We start from the raw sequence: 13688 nt of genomic DNA on the forward strand, positions 1-13688 counted from the left end.
AGCTGCTGGTCAGGCTTTACTCTCAGGATCCCTTAAGAGCCTAGGTCGGCTTTGTGACGTAAGCTGACAGCGAAATTTGGCCTGCTAAAGCCTGAATCTGGGCAACAGATGCTTCTCGTTTCTCACCTCCTATCAGCATGTTCCTTCTTATGCCCTGAACACACGGTTGGACATTCCGACCACAAAATCCATTGGATTTTTTCCAACGGATTTTGGCCGAAACTTGTGTTGCATACACACGGTCACACACAGTTGTCAGAAAATCCGATCGTTCTGAATGAGGTGACGTCAAATACATACGACAGGACTATAAATGGGCCAGTAGCCAATAGCTTTCGTCTTAGTTTATTCTGAGCATGCGTGGCACTTTGTCCGTTGAAATTGTCTACACATGATCGGAATTTATGCGATCGGATTTTGTTGTCGGAAAATCTTAGATCCTGCCCTCAAACTCGGAAAATCCGACAGAAAAAGTCAGATGGAGCCCACACACCATCAGATTATCCGACAACATGATCCGATTGCACATTTTCCGTCTGAAAATCCGACCGTGTGTACAGGGCATTAGAGAGAAACAGCACAAATGACTGGCTACTTGTGCTGCTTCTCTGTCTCACATTCTGAGTTCTGCTGTACGGGGGCTTGCAAGAACCTGATAGCAGGTAACAAATATACACTGCTTGCATTAAAAATAAATGTATTGATGTATTAGTGCATGTGGAGCTACATTAATCATGTCTTTTTTTTTTTTTTATCTGTCTGTAGTTTATATTTGTTTTGATCAAACCCAATGAATATGATATAAATTACTCCTCTGTCCACACCTACAGATGACAGACCTAGCAGCTTTGCTTAGCTGAAGTAGAAAGACATGAGGTCACCAACTTGACCTTGGTGACCGGCAGGGTTGTGTAAGGACTGGAGGGACAGAAATGAAGTCTGGCAGGCAAAACTGCTTTAATTTATTTATATCAAGTGTTTATTTAGCTGTCTGCCTGGAAAACTTTCATTCAAATATATTCCTCAATACTAACAAAGGATGTAAAACCACCTTGTGTGCAGCAAATACATTAAAAAATCCAGATATTACCTTGTGAACGTAGCCGTAGTAAAAGTCACTGTGCTGTACATAGCACGTGCAGAGATGTGGGAGGAGCCCAACAGGTCCGCCCACTATAGGCTGCCTGCAGAAAACTACAGGAAGGGGCGGAGACGAGACCAGTCACCCTGCATAAGGAGAGGGAACAGTGATTGGTCTTCATTAAATGAAGCTCCTGCACAGAGACAAAGTTTCTCACTGAATTACTTCACAGATTTGGAAGAAATACACAAAGCACACCCAGATTCCAGTAAAAATATACACGCCTCTTGTATTTAGATAACAACATTTACTCATTTTGGAGTAAGTAAAAAATTATTTATTTTTCAAAACGAAACTTACAATTTATGAGAGCCTATAATTATAATAATCATATTTTACATCTATAATTTAAAAATGATATGCACTGAGCTCATTTGTAAGTATATTACACCCAATTTTTATGTTGCATGATATTTGTGCAACTGTTTATCAAATCTATAAAAAAAAAAAAAAAAAATCAAAAATACACTTAAATGTATTTTATTGCACACAAACACAATTTAATACCCATTTTTTTGTAAAAAAAAAACCTTAAATACGTTGGTGCCATGTTGTCCATACTATAAAAGGGATCAGACCACTTTTACATGACAGCTAGGAGAAAACTTTTGTTGCTCAGTCTATTTTGACAGTAGTGAGGATTTATCCATTCACGTTGTTTGTGTGGATGACGGAATGTTTTTTTGTTTGTTTTTTTTAAGTCTGCTGCCTGAACAATAAAAAAATAAAAATCTTTGCTTAAAGTGTTACTAAACCCACAACAGTAAAATCAGTCTGTATATGCAGTAAAGCTCACTTGTTATACTCACTATGGAACCTAAGGGGTTAAAGGAGTTGCATTCTATGCATTAAGATAAAAAGCCTGTGTGTAGCAGCCTCCCCAGAGCCCCCTAATACTTACCTGAGACCCATCTTTGTCAGCGATGACCACAAGTCCCTCAGCTGTTTAGGACTCTCCATCTGATTGGCTGAGACACAGCAGCGACGCCATTGGCTCCCACGGCTGTCAATCAAAGTCACTTGGACAAATGGGTGGTAAGGGGTACTTGTGTAATAATAATATGTACCTTAACCACTTCAGCCCCGGACCATTTTGCTGGCCAAAGACCAGACCACTTTTTGCGATTCAGCACTGCGTCGCTTTAACTGACAATTGCGCGGTCATGCGATGTGGCTCCCAAACAAAATTGACGTTCTTTTTTTCTCACAAATAGAGCTTTCTTTTAGTGGTATTTGATCACCCCCAGCGTTTTTTTTTTTTTTTGCGCTATAAACAAAAATAGAGCGACAATTTTGAAAAAAACACATTATTTTTTACTTTTTGTTATAATAAATATCCCCCAAAAATATATAAAAATAAAAATTTTTCCCTCTTCTACATATTTTTGGTAAAAAAATCGCAATAAGCGATTATTGATTGGTTTGCACAAAAGTTATAGCTTCTACAAAATAGGGGATAGTTTTGTGGCATTTTTATTAATATTTTTTTTTTACTAGTAATGGTGGCGGTCAGCGATTTTTATTGTGACTGCAATATTATGGCGGAAACATCGGACATTTTTGACACATTTTTGGGACCATTGTCATTTATACAGCAATCACTGTAGTGATTCCTGTGTAAATTACACTGGCAGTGTAGGGGTTAAGTGTTCCTAGGGGTGTGTTACTAACTGTTGGGGGCTGGGCTTTCATTTAGTGAACACTGATCTCTGCTCCAATCACAGGGAGCAGAGATCAGTGTCACTAGTTGCTAGGCAGAACGGGGAGATGCTGTTTACAATGGCATCTCTCCGTTCAGCTGCCCCGCGAGACGATCGCGGGTATGCTCGCGGCGATCGAGTCCGCGGGACCCGCGACCAGACTCACGGGGGTCCCGACCAGCACGTGAGGGTGCCGCCGGCGGCGCGCTCGCGATGGCAGGGCACCATTAAAAATTGGACGTACCTGTACGCCAATATGCCTGGCCATGCCATTCTGCCGACGTACATCGGCGTGAGCTGGTTGGGAACTGGTTAAAGACCATACATCATGGAATAAAGTCACGTGCAATAAAAGTGATAATAATAAATGCCTAAATAGTGCTATAAGACATGAACTGAAACATTCAAATATAAAATGCAACAATAATTTTGCCACTGTGAAATAATTAGCAATTGAAACGAGAAAAGGTGATAATGTCCATAAGATATAATATTAATTCTTAAATCTTGATAGCAGAGTTGAGCTCCTTCACCGTTGGCATGAAACAACACCAAAAGTGCTCAGATATGAAAACTGCTCACCAGATTGATATGACCTCGTTACTTAAAAAGACGGTCTAATGAGCTGTAGGGAAATCCTATTGGATACCCTTAGTTGATGGATAAATCCTCTGTGCTGTATCCTCCTCTCCTTCTCTATCTTCCTATCTCCTAAGGAAACAAAGGGACAATCCATAGGGCAATACGGTATTTTTATTTAAAAGTAATACAAAAAGTGGAGTGCCTGCTTACATTAGTAGGTGTCTTAGCCTGGCACTGAGGATCGCCTGCAATGATTGTGATATGGAAGCTGCTTACTGCTGGGCTCACGTCCAAAGCTTCAGCGTATTAGACTGTCTTTTTAAGTAAAGAGGTCATATCCATCTGGTGAACAGTTTTCATATCTGAGCACTTTTGGCGTTTCATGCTAACGGTGAAGGAACTCTCCTCTGCCATAAAGATTAAAGAATTAATAATATATGCTATGGACTTGATCACCTTTTCACATTTAAATTACTAATTATTTTACATTGGCAAACTTATTGTTGCACTTTATATTTGAATAGTTCAGTTCATGTTTTATAGCACTTTTAGGCATGTGTCACTTTATTCCATGATAAATGGTCTTTAAATAAGGTACATATTAATAATAATAATAATAATGATAATAATAATATTATTATTATTATTACACAAGTGTCCCCTACTACCCATTTGTCCAATTGCAGTGTTCATTTCATTGCTTTGGGAACAGCTGCATATATTAGATATTCTAAAAATATATTGTTTGGCACAAAGTTCCCTTTCACACTAATCAAAATCAGTTAGCCAGGAGAGATAGGGGGCAGGGCCAAACGGCAACTCCATGTTTGAATGGACACCCAGAGATGCAGCTCGATTGGGTGCCCCCATAGCAAGCTGCTTGCTGTGGGGCCACTCAACAGGAGGGAGGGGCCAGGAGCAGCGAAGAGGGACCCGAGAAGGAGGATCTGGGCTGCCCATAGCAGGTAAGTATAACTTGTTTGTTATTAACCCCCCTGACGGTATTCCCGAGTCTGGCTCGGGGTGGAATGTTTATGCCAAAAGCGGTAACCCTGAGCCAGACTTGGGGACCGCATCGCTGGATCCAGGAGGACACTTACTTACCTTCTCCCTTGGATCCAGCGATGTCCCCCCGCTGTACGAGCGAGCCGTGTCTCGCTCGATTCATCACATCGCCGATCTCCGTGTCCTGCGAGCGTTGCGATGCAGGGGGACGGAGATCGGCACCAAATTAAAAAACTGAAACACACAGTATACATACAGTATAATGTAATCTTACAGATTACATAGCTGTATGTAATTATTTCTTCAATATTTTTATTGAAAATTTTTCATCAATATAACAAAACAATGGAGTAATAAATATCCCCAACTGGGAGCCAACATAGCCCTTCAGTAGGGTTTATCAAAAACAAAATTTAGGAAGATAACAGCGATGTTAATGGAACAACATATTTATAACATATATCGATGCTACCTAATGCCTTGAAGGGTTGTTATAAACCATTGATCAGAGCAAATGAGTGACAATAAATTCTTTGTTTGCTATAGGATAATAAGATTGAGCAGGGGTCGGCAGAGTATCAAAATCTGATTTTGTTCCAGAGGGATCAAGGGAGACATGCAAGCCACCCCAACTGGGATCTAGCTGTGAACTGTACGTGTCCCGATGCTCCCCCTGGATATTTCGGTTCTGCCCTCCACCCCCTCCCTGCCCCTCTAAATTAATTAAATCAATGTAAGGACTGCCTAGGTGCATTACTCCAAGTGATGTAGTTAATAATAGATGACTATTGATCAAATGGCATGCAAAATAATGTTGTTATAATAAGTAAAAAGAGAAGAGAGTAATGGAAAAGGAAAGAAAAAAGAGAAAGAATAAGTGCATCTGTGATGTGATTATCAAAAAGGAGCGGAGGAAGAAACCAATTACTTGAATCAATCGTTGAGAGAAGTTAAGGTAAGTGGCCCGGATATAGGGGAACGTTGATATAGCGAGCCCAAGGATCCCAAGTCGCTTTAGACTTGGGCACCCTATCTAATAATTTTGCAGTGATTTGTTCTTGGGTCATAATCAAAGTAATATTCCGCTTGGCGACTATCAAAGAAACCTTGTTTGTTTTCCACGCTCTTGCAACAGTAAATTTTGCTCCTAGGAGCATAAAAAAATAAGATTATTGGTGTGTTTGGGAGCACCTTCTATTCCGAGGTTCAGTAGTCCAATAGTAGGAGTTTGTGGAATTCCAATGCCTGTAACTTTCCGTGTCATGTGGAAAAATCTGTTCCAGAAGCCTCTTATACGTGGGCAAGTCCACCAAATATGGTGCATAGTACCCACCTGCTTACAATCCCAAAAACATAGAGGTGAGGTATCAGGAAAAATCTTAGCAAGCCTGGAGGGGACATAATACCAATGTGTGAAAACTTTAATATTGGCCTCTATTAGGTTTATGTTGAGTATTCCCTTATAAGATTTCTGGAAGAGACTGTTCCATTTATTCAGCTCCCAAGACAACCCCAAGTCGGTCTTCCATGCCTGAGCATATGGAGGCAAGCTGTGTTTACTCGCCAATAAGGCGTAGATCAGCAAGATACCACCCCTCTGATCCGCGAGTGTACCACACCACTGTTCATAAGCTGTTGATTTTGGGGGAATGGATTTATCTGCCCATAAAGTGTTTAAAAATGTCTTAATTTGGTTAAATCTATAATTCTCTGAATTTGCCATTTCCAATTTGTTAATACATTCATTCAGCGTGAGAGGGCCCGATGCTGTTAAGAAATGTCCTATTCTAAACATGCCCTTATATAACCACCACTGGAAAGCTGTTGTGTTCAATCCTGGAACACAGTCTTGATTATGAAAGATATGGGCCAATGGTCTCAGGGAAGAAACCAATGAATTCTGTTTATGGAGTGTGTCGCAAAGTACCATCAAGTGAGCAAGTGCCGGGGCCATTATTGGGGGTCTCTGTTTCTTATATCAGAAAATCTATTGTGTGGAGTAGTAACGCCTGACTCTCCATGGATATCCAGTCCAGTTTTGGTCCCTTAGAGTATATAGAGGAAATTTGTGCCAATTGAGCTGCCTGGTAGTGCCACCATAGTGTATGTAATTATGTAATTATTTCACATACCCTTTGTCCCTAGTGGTCTGCCCAGTGTCCTGCATGCAGTTTTATAATAAAAAACTGTTCTTTATGCCTGGAAACTGGAGATTGTCCAAAGCAACCAAAACTGTCCCTTTACATCAAAAATGATTTTAGACCAGCTAGAAAACAGCGATAATAAATTGGAATCGCTTGCAGAATTGAGCGATAGCAATTTGTGGGGAGATCCGTCATCAAATACTGAAAAGTACTGACAGTGACAATTCTGCAACTGAGCAAATTTCGGTGTTTTTGTTTTGATTACATTATTTTGAGTAATTTTTATTATTGTTATATTATTATTTGGTACAATTATTTATAGTTATGTATTATATTATAATTAATGATTTCATTTTTCAAACTTTATCATACCCGGGATGTCTGCTAGACTCTGGTTTGGACAGATTTAAGTGAGTTATTGTTAAGAATTACAGGACTACAATATAAAACGCCAACTTTTCATGCAAAATAATGGTACCACTTTCAGCACCTAAAATCTGAAACAATCATACCGCCAGGGAGGTTAAAAAAAAAAAGACTACAATTACTTTAATCCTCTGCATTGTGTAAATAGGATGTTTGATCCTGTATGCACAGATCGTCCCCTTCTTTCACTGACTCCAGAACATGTCCTGATAAGACAGAACCACTAGAGTCGGGCTGCACATGCTCAGTTTATTTCTAGAGAGTGCATGTGATCAGCACAGGCCCAATCAGCACTGTCCAAACAGTCAGTGGTCCTTGATCCTAATAGGACAGCTCAGTGCAGTATGAAAACTCCTCCTAGAAGCTTTAAGCTGGTACTGATATAAGTCAGAAGACTGCTATATACTGCTGATGAGAAAAGGTATTTAGTATTTTATATTTAATAAAACAATTGCATTCCATATTCTGTGTACTAAGGGAGACCAGATATTGTAAATGCTGGGTCCTGGGTTTAGTAACACTTTAAGTGTTAACTTGAATCCACCTGTGCAAGCTAACATTCTGTATCTTTTCAGCCCTCCAGTGCATCTGATAAAGTACAGAATTTCCCGCACTTCTCTAGTAGTGCAATGAGCTAATGGCAATAAATCCCTGTAACATATGCCTTGGGAAGTACAGAATGATACCAATTATTACAAAACCTGGTCTTTCCTGCTCTCTGTTGTGCTTCACTGAGCTGTTATCAGTCATCCTGACAATAGGACAGGGCAACAAAAACACCTCATCATTCCGGATGTCAGAAGGCTCCTAATTTGCATGGTATCAACTGTTGCAGAGTCAGGCAGCCAAAAAATTGATATGCAGTGCATGCATGTTCACAGAGCTTAGCAGATCGCTTGCTGTACTCTGTACAGGCTATCCTTTAGACTGGTGTTCTTTAATTGACATTTCTCATTAAACTACTGAGCTGTAATAGGAGATGCAGAGACGTATGTCCACGATTATATAGAAATAGGAGGTAAAAAATAACATCTACAGGCTTATTCGGGCTGTACAAATGGCATTATTGTTCAGTCATTCAGTATTCCATAGCAAGCAAGCATCAGTGTAATAAAATAGGATGAGCGAAAACGTGATTGGTTGCTGTAAAATCCTGCACTTTTCAAATCGCGCATTACCAATCTGAGTGGGTCTGCAGATTTGCTATCTTTATGAGACAGATTCACTTTTATCTTTATTAAAGTATATGTAAACCCTAGAGATGAAAGGCAAAAACATTCTCTTTTCCCCCTTATTGTAAACCTGATCACATACCCTATGTTCTCAGCTGAATACGGATCTTAGAGAGCTGGGGGAGGACATACAGCAGGACACCAAACTTCCCATAGAATAGCGTAGGGAGGGGATCTGGCTAAGCTGCGCTAGTGTGGTCAGTTTTTAATAGGCAAGCCGACGGACTGGCAGGAACACCAGGAATATCACATACATGTAGCAAAAAATGGTACAGCAGGCACATATCAGGAATATGACATTTTGGTTTGACCTATTTAATTTCCTCGCTCTGCTCCCCTTAACTAGCACTGTTAAAAAATAAAATTTCCCCTGGACCATTTGATTTGTTTCATCCCTATTGCTATTGCTCTTTTGCAGACCTGTGTAAATGTATCCCAGTTTGTTCTACTGGATTCCAGGTGCAGGAGTCACAAATATACAAAAAATATGCTTCATGTACTTTGCTTAATAAGAAGCAGCCCTAACTGTATGTCTAATTTTCTTGATAAATGTCCCTCATTCTATTTTTGACAAATTTTTGTACATTGGTCATTAAACTCTGTTGTTTTTGGCTATTGTGAGCAGAATAAAAAAATCCCACATCAGATGGATTACTCAGTAAGGATGTGCAAGATAAATGCGACCTCATTATGGACTGTAGCCAGAAAAGTTAAAGCTGGCCATATACAGAGTTAATTTTAGTTGATCCCTGATGAACTGGCTAGAATTCGTCCATAGGTTGCCCTATTTTCCCCCTCCCTGGCCACAATCATTTGATTGAAATGCAGAGCACCAATCAGATGCAGGCAATCGGGAGGTATTTTGACACATCAGCTGTGCCAGAACACAATAGCCACAGGGGGAGATCCATCCATCTACACTGATTTGTGTGGATTGAGGAATCTGTTAGATTTTTTTTTTTGGTCAGCCCACAGGCTGAACAAAACACATCTGTGTGTGTATGGCCAGCTTAAGAGTTTTCAATCCCACTTTGTTAAAAGTAATAGATTTTGCTCAAAACCACTAATCTTAGCATTGCTTTGCTAAATAGGACAGATCACAAGGCTTTTGAAGCTTTAGCTTCAGAAAACAGGTTCTCATCAGTGTTGACAAATTGGACCTAGAATAATCTATTGATACGTACTGTATTTAGGTGGCAAATTGATATACAGTGCCTTGCAAAAGTATTTACCCCCCTTGGCTTTTTTCCGTGTTTTGTTGCCTCAGATCCTGGAATTAACATGGATTGTTTGAGGATTTGCATAATTTAATTTACAGAACATGCCCACAACTTTGAAGATGTTTTTTTAATTTTTTTTTATTGTGAAGCAAACAACAAATAGGACAAAATAACAGAAAAAGTCAATGTGCATAACTAATTACCCCCCTAAAGTCAATACTTTGTAGAGCCACCTTTTGCGGCTATCACAGCTCCAAGTCGCTTTGGATAAGTCTCTGAGCTTTCACATCTTACCACTGGGATTTTTGCCCATTCCTCCTTGCAAAACTGCTCCAGCTCCTTCAAGTTGTATGGTTTGCACTTGTGAACAGCAACCTTTAAAGCAGTTGTATACCCGCTGACACTTTTTTTTTTAATACCCCTGTAAGGCAAAAGGCATAATGAGCTAGTATGCACCGAAAGAACATTAAAGCTGAATGGCAATTTTTACACACGGTAGTTACCTTGGTCCAGCCTAGGAATACCTGTGAGATTGCCCGTAGAAGCTGGAAATAATGTAGTAAATACCATTGCTACTGAGATTTTTTCTGTCTTTCAGGTACTGTATTCAGTGGTAGGGATGAGCCGAACACTCCCAGTTCGGTTCACACCAGAACCTGCGAACAGACCTAAAATTCGTGTGAACTTTAGAATCCTACTAAAGTCTATGGGAGTTGAACGTTCGAAATCAAGTGCTCATTTTAAAGGCTAATATGCCATTTATTGTCCTAAAAATCATTTGGGGACCCGGGTCCTGCCCCAGGGGACATGTATCAATGCAAAAAAAACTTTTGAAAATGGCAGTTTTTTCAGAAGCAGTGATTTTAATAATGCTTAAAGTGAAACAAAGTATAATATTCCTTTACATTTCGTACCTGGGGGTGTTTATAGTATGCCTGTAAAGGGACACATGCTTAGAACTGTCCCTGTACAAAGTGTCATTTCTGCAGGAAAAAAAGTCATTTAAATTGACTTAAGTGATATTAAAATCACTGCTCCCGAAAAAACGTCAGTTTTTAAAACTTTTACATTGATACATGTCCCCTGGGGCAGGACCCAGGTCCCCAAACACTTTTTATGACAATAATTTGCATATAAGCCTTTAAAATTAGCACTAGATTTCTCCCTTAGACTTTTACAGGGTGTTCCGCATGTTTTCGAATTTTCCATGAACATCCCAAATTGTTTGCTGTTCGGCAAATGGGCGAACAGGCAATGTTCGAGTCGAACATGAGTTTGACTCGAACTCGAAGCTCATCCCTATTCAGTGGTTGCTTTTCTGCTTATTGAACACAAGGTATCACTTGCTCAGCATGGGCGCCATGCGATTTGAAGTCATTAAGAAATAGGAAAAGTCTTTCCTTAATGGCGCCAGTGCTGAGCGAGGGACTTCCTGTGATCACTATGCAACTTGGCACAGGACCCAGAATATAGTGAAGATCACTGTAGTAGTGATGCCTATTACAGTAATTTCCAGCTTCCACAGGGATCTCACAGGTATGACACTGCAAGGCTGTACAATGTATGGCAAGAGACCTGCATGGCACCAGAGATCTGCTGATTGCCTGTGCAATGCATTCCAGGTCCATATAAAAAAGGTCTCCTGCAGTACATCATACAGTCATGCTGTTTCACACTGCCAGGAAGACAAGGAACTACCACAGCGCTCAACAGTGCCATGGTAGTTCATTAAAAAGTACAAGTTGACCTCCACAAAGAATGTCGGCACTTGTAGTTCATTCATACACAGAACTCTGTGTATGAATGATGCGACTGTGTGGGGTCAGAGCCCTTCATAGCTTTGTTTTCAAAAATTGACAGCTTGTATGGGGAACTTCTCTCCGTAATGCTGTCACTGGGACAGAAGGTACCAGGGAGCATCTGCAGCAGTGGGGACATAAAAATGGGTGGAACATATAATATGTTCCCAAAGGTGAACTTATCCTTTAACCACTAGAAGACCAGCCGCAGGTTGGCTCTCTGGGCAAATTGCCGTAGCTGTACATCAGCCACTTTAAGACCACTAGGGGGCTTGTGGCCCGATGACAGAGCCGATGCGTGTGCCCGACAGCCACGATGACCGCCGGGCACCTGCAATCGCTCCTGAGAGAGACAGAACAGAGATGTAAACGGACAGATCTCTGTTCTGTCAGGGAAGGGGAGCCAGATCTGTTGTTCATACTAAGTAGGCATTCCTATCCCCCCACAGTTAGAATCAGTCCCTAGGACACATATTTAACACATTGATTGCTCCCTAATGTTAACCCTTTCCCTGTCAATGACATTTATATAGTAATCATTGTCTTTTTTTAACTCTGATCACTGTATAAATGTCAATGGTCCCCAAAAAGTGTCAAAAGTGTCCGACCTGTCCGCCGCAATGTCGCAGTCACAATAAATTACTAGTAGGAAAAAAAATTTGTAATAAAATTTCCATTTATAAAAATATCCCCTATTTTGTAGACCCTAGAAATTTTGAGCAAACCAATCAATATACACTTATAGATAATATTTTTTTACCAAAAATAGGTAGAAGAAGACATATTGGCCTAAACTGGGGAAGAAATTGTTTTTTTATATATTTTTGGGGGGAATATTTATCATAGCAAGAAATATTGCTTTTTTTTCCAAAATTGTTGCTCTTTCTTTGTTTATAGCGCAAAAAAAACTGCAGAGGTGATCAAATACCAACAAAAGAGAGCTTTATTTGTGGGGGGAAAAAAGGACGTCAATTTTGTTTGGGTACTGTGTTGCACGTTGTTGGCAGGCGGTATTGGCGGCCACAGAGGCTCTTCCTCTTCATGGGCTGATGTCCCTGCAAAAAGAAGCCAACAATCTGCTTTTTTGACAGCGTGAGAAGAAATACAAACAATTACCGATCCTCTGTTTACATCATATGATCAGCTGTCACTGGCTGACAGCCGATCACTTGGTAAGGGCCCGGGATCGGCCCCTTACTTGGATCTGTGATCACCTGAGTCTCGGGTGATCACAGCGAGCGCCGTGCACTCTCTTCAGGGGGACGTGGCCAGCTGTGAAAGGGGAGGACGTCAGTAGACAAAACTAAATGTGGAGTGACCCATGAAGTAGTGGTGACCCATAAGGAAGTGGGTGCGTGTGACCCAAGAGGAAGTAGGGGGAAGTCTTCCAAATGTGGAGACCAGCAGCATTAAAACAGAGGGTCAATTCCCTCTTCACTGTTTAAAAGCTTTAAGTTTTACTTTAATGCCACATGACTGACAGGAAATGATTAATTGGCATGTTACGGTAACAGTGAATTTGTTTTTCTCTACCTTCATGCATTAAAACTTGGGGTTTGCTATTATTGTGTTGCAGCTCAGTCTCACCATTCAGCATTGAAAGCACAAGACGCCAACGCAGGTCAGAATCTCCAGACTCTCGGAGAAGACGAATACACAGGTGTGATTTTGAAGGCTGTAACAAGGTCTACACAAAGAGTTCCCACCTGAAAGCACATAGAAGAACCCATACAGGTAGTGTACTGCCTTCATCATTTTTAATATAAATGAAACATTATAGCAGATAATGCATTCACCTCTTCTATTTGTTGCAATAGACAGAAATTATTTCTACCACAATAAAAAAAAAAATGTCAGGAATTAAAGTCCAGCTACTCCAAGATTAATTAAATACGGGTGACCCAACTTAAGAGGCAGTTTTAAGTTTCATATTTTAGGTATTTAAATAGATTTGCTTCAGCATGTACCAGGAAAGAAATTACTGTAGGCTCCAAAAAAATGTTTGACAGTTAAACAAAACAAAAAATAAAACTATACAGCAATGTGAATATTTATAAAAACTACAAATGAGTCACAGAAGGGGAACATTTTTAAAAGTATGGCTACTATGTGAAAGAGTTCTTCTTTTTTTTTTTTTTTGGAGTTCGTTTTTAGATGGTCTTCTTGTGGTTTGCATTAATTCATACCATTAGAATAGTCTTAGTTCTCAGAGTTTGTAACACTGTATACACGAGTCCTTTTATCTGCAAGTAACAGTACTGCCACTAGGTGGTGATATAGAACAACATATGATGCTTTATACGGCTATGATGTGGGTTACAAAAGGTGTATTTTGATGTTAAAACAATGGGGTTTTTAACTATAATTATTTTGTTTGATCTTAATTTCTTACATCATTGCTATTTTTACTGAAAACATCAAACGCGATTAGGAAAATAC

The 13688-nt window shown here is 40.0% G+C and overlaps 1 protein-coding gene across 2 annotated transcripts in view; it reads left to right on the forward strand.

The window, feature by feature from the left end:
- KLF12 (KLF transcription factor 12) overlaps positions 1 to 13688 on the forward strand; it is a 271940-nt gene that overhangs the window by 211133 nt on the left and 47119 nt on the right. For both annotated transcript variants that reach the window (XM_077483121.1, XM_077483120.1), the window contains exon 5: positions 12826 to 12983. In XM_077483121.1, coding sequence (XP_077339247.1) covers positions 12826 to 12983 — 158 coding nt within the window. The remainder of the gene's footprint in view (positions 1 to 12825; positions 12984 to 13688) is intronic.

Source organism: Lithobates pipiens, unplaced genomic scaffold (assembly GCF_037356315.1).
Source record: "Lithobates pipiens isolate NorthernLeopardFrog02 unplaced genomic scaffold, aLitPip1_a1.2 Scaffold_16, whole genome shotgun sequence".
Taxonomy (NCBI): Eukaryota; Metazoa; Chordata; class Amphibia; order Anura; family Ranidae; genus Lithobates; species Lithobates pipiens.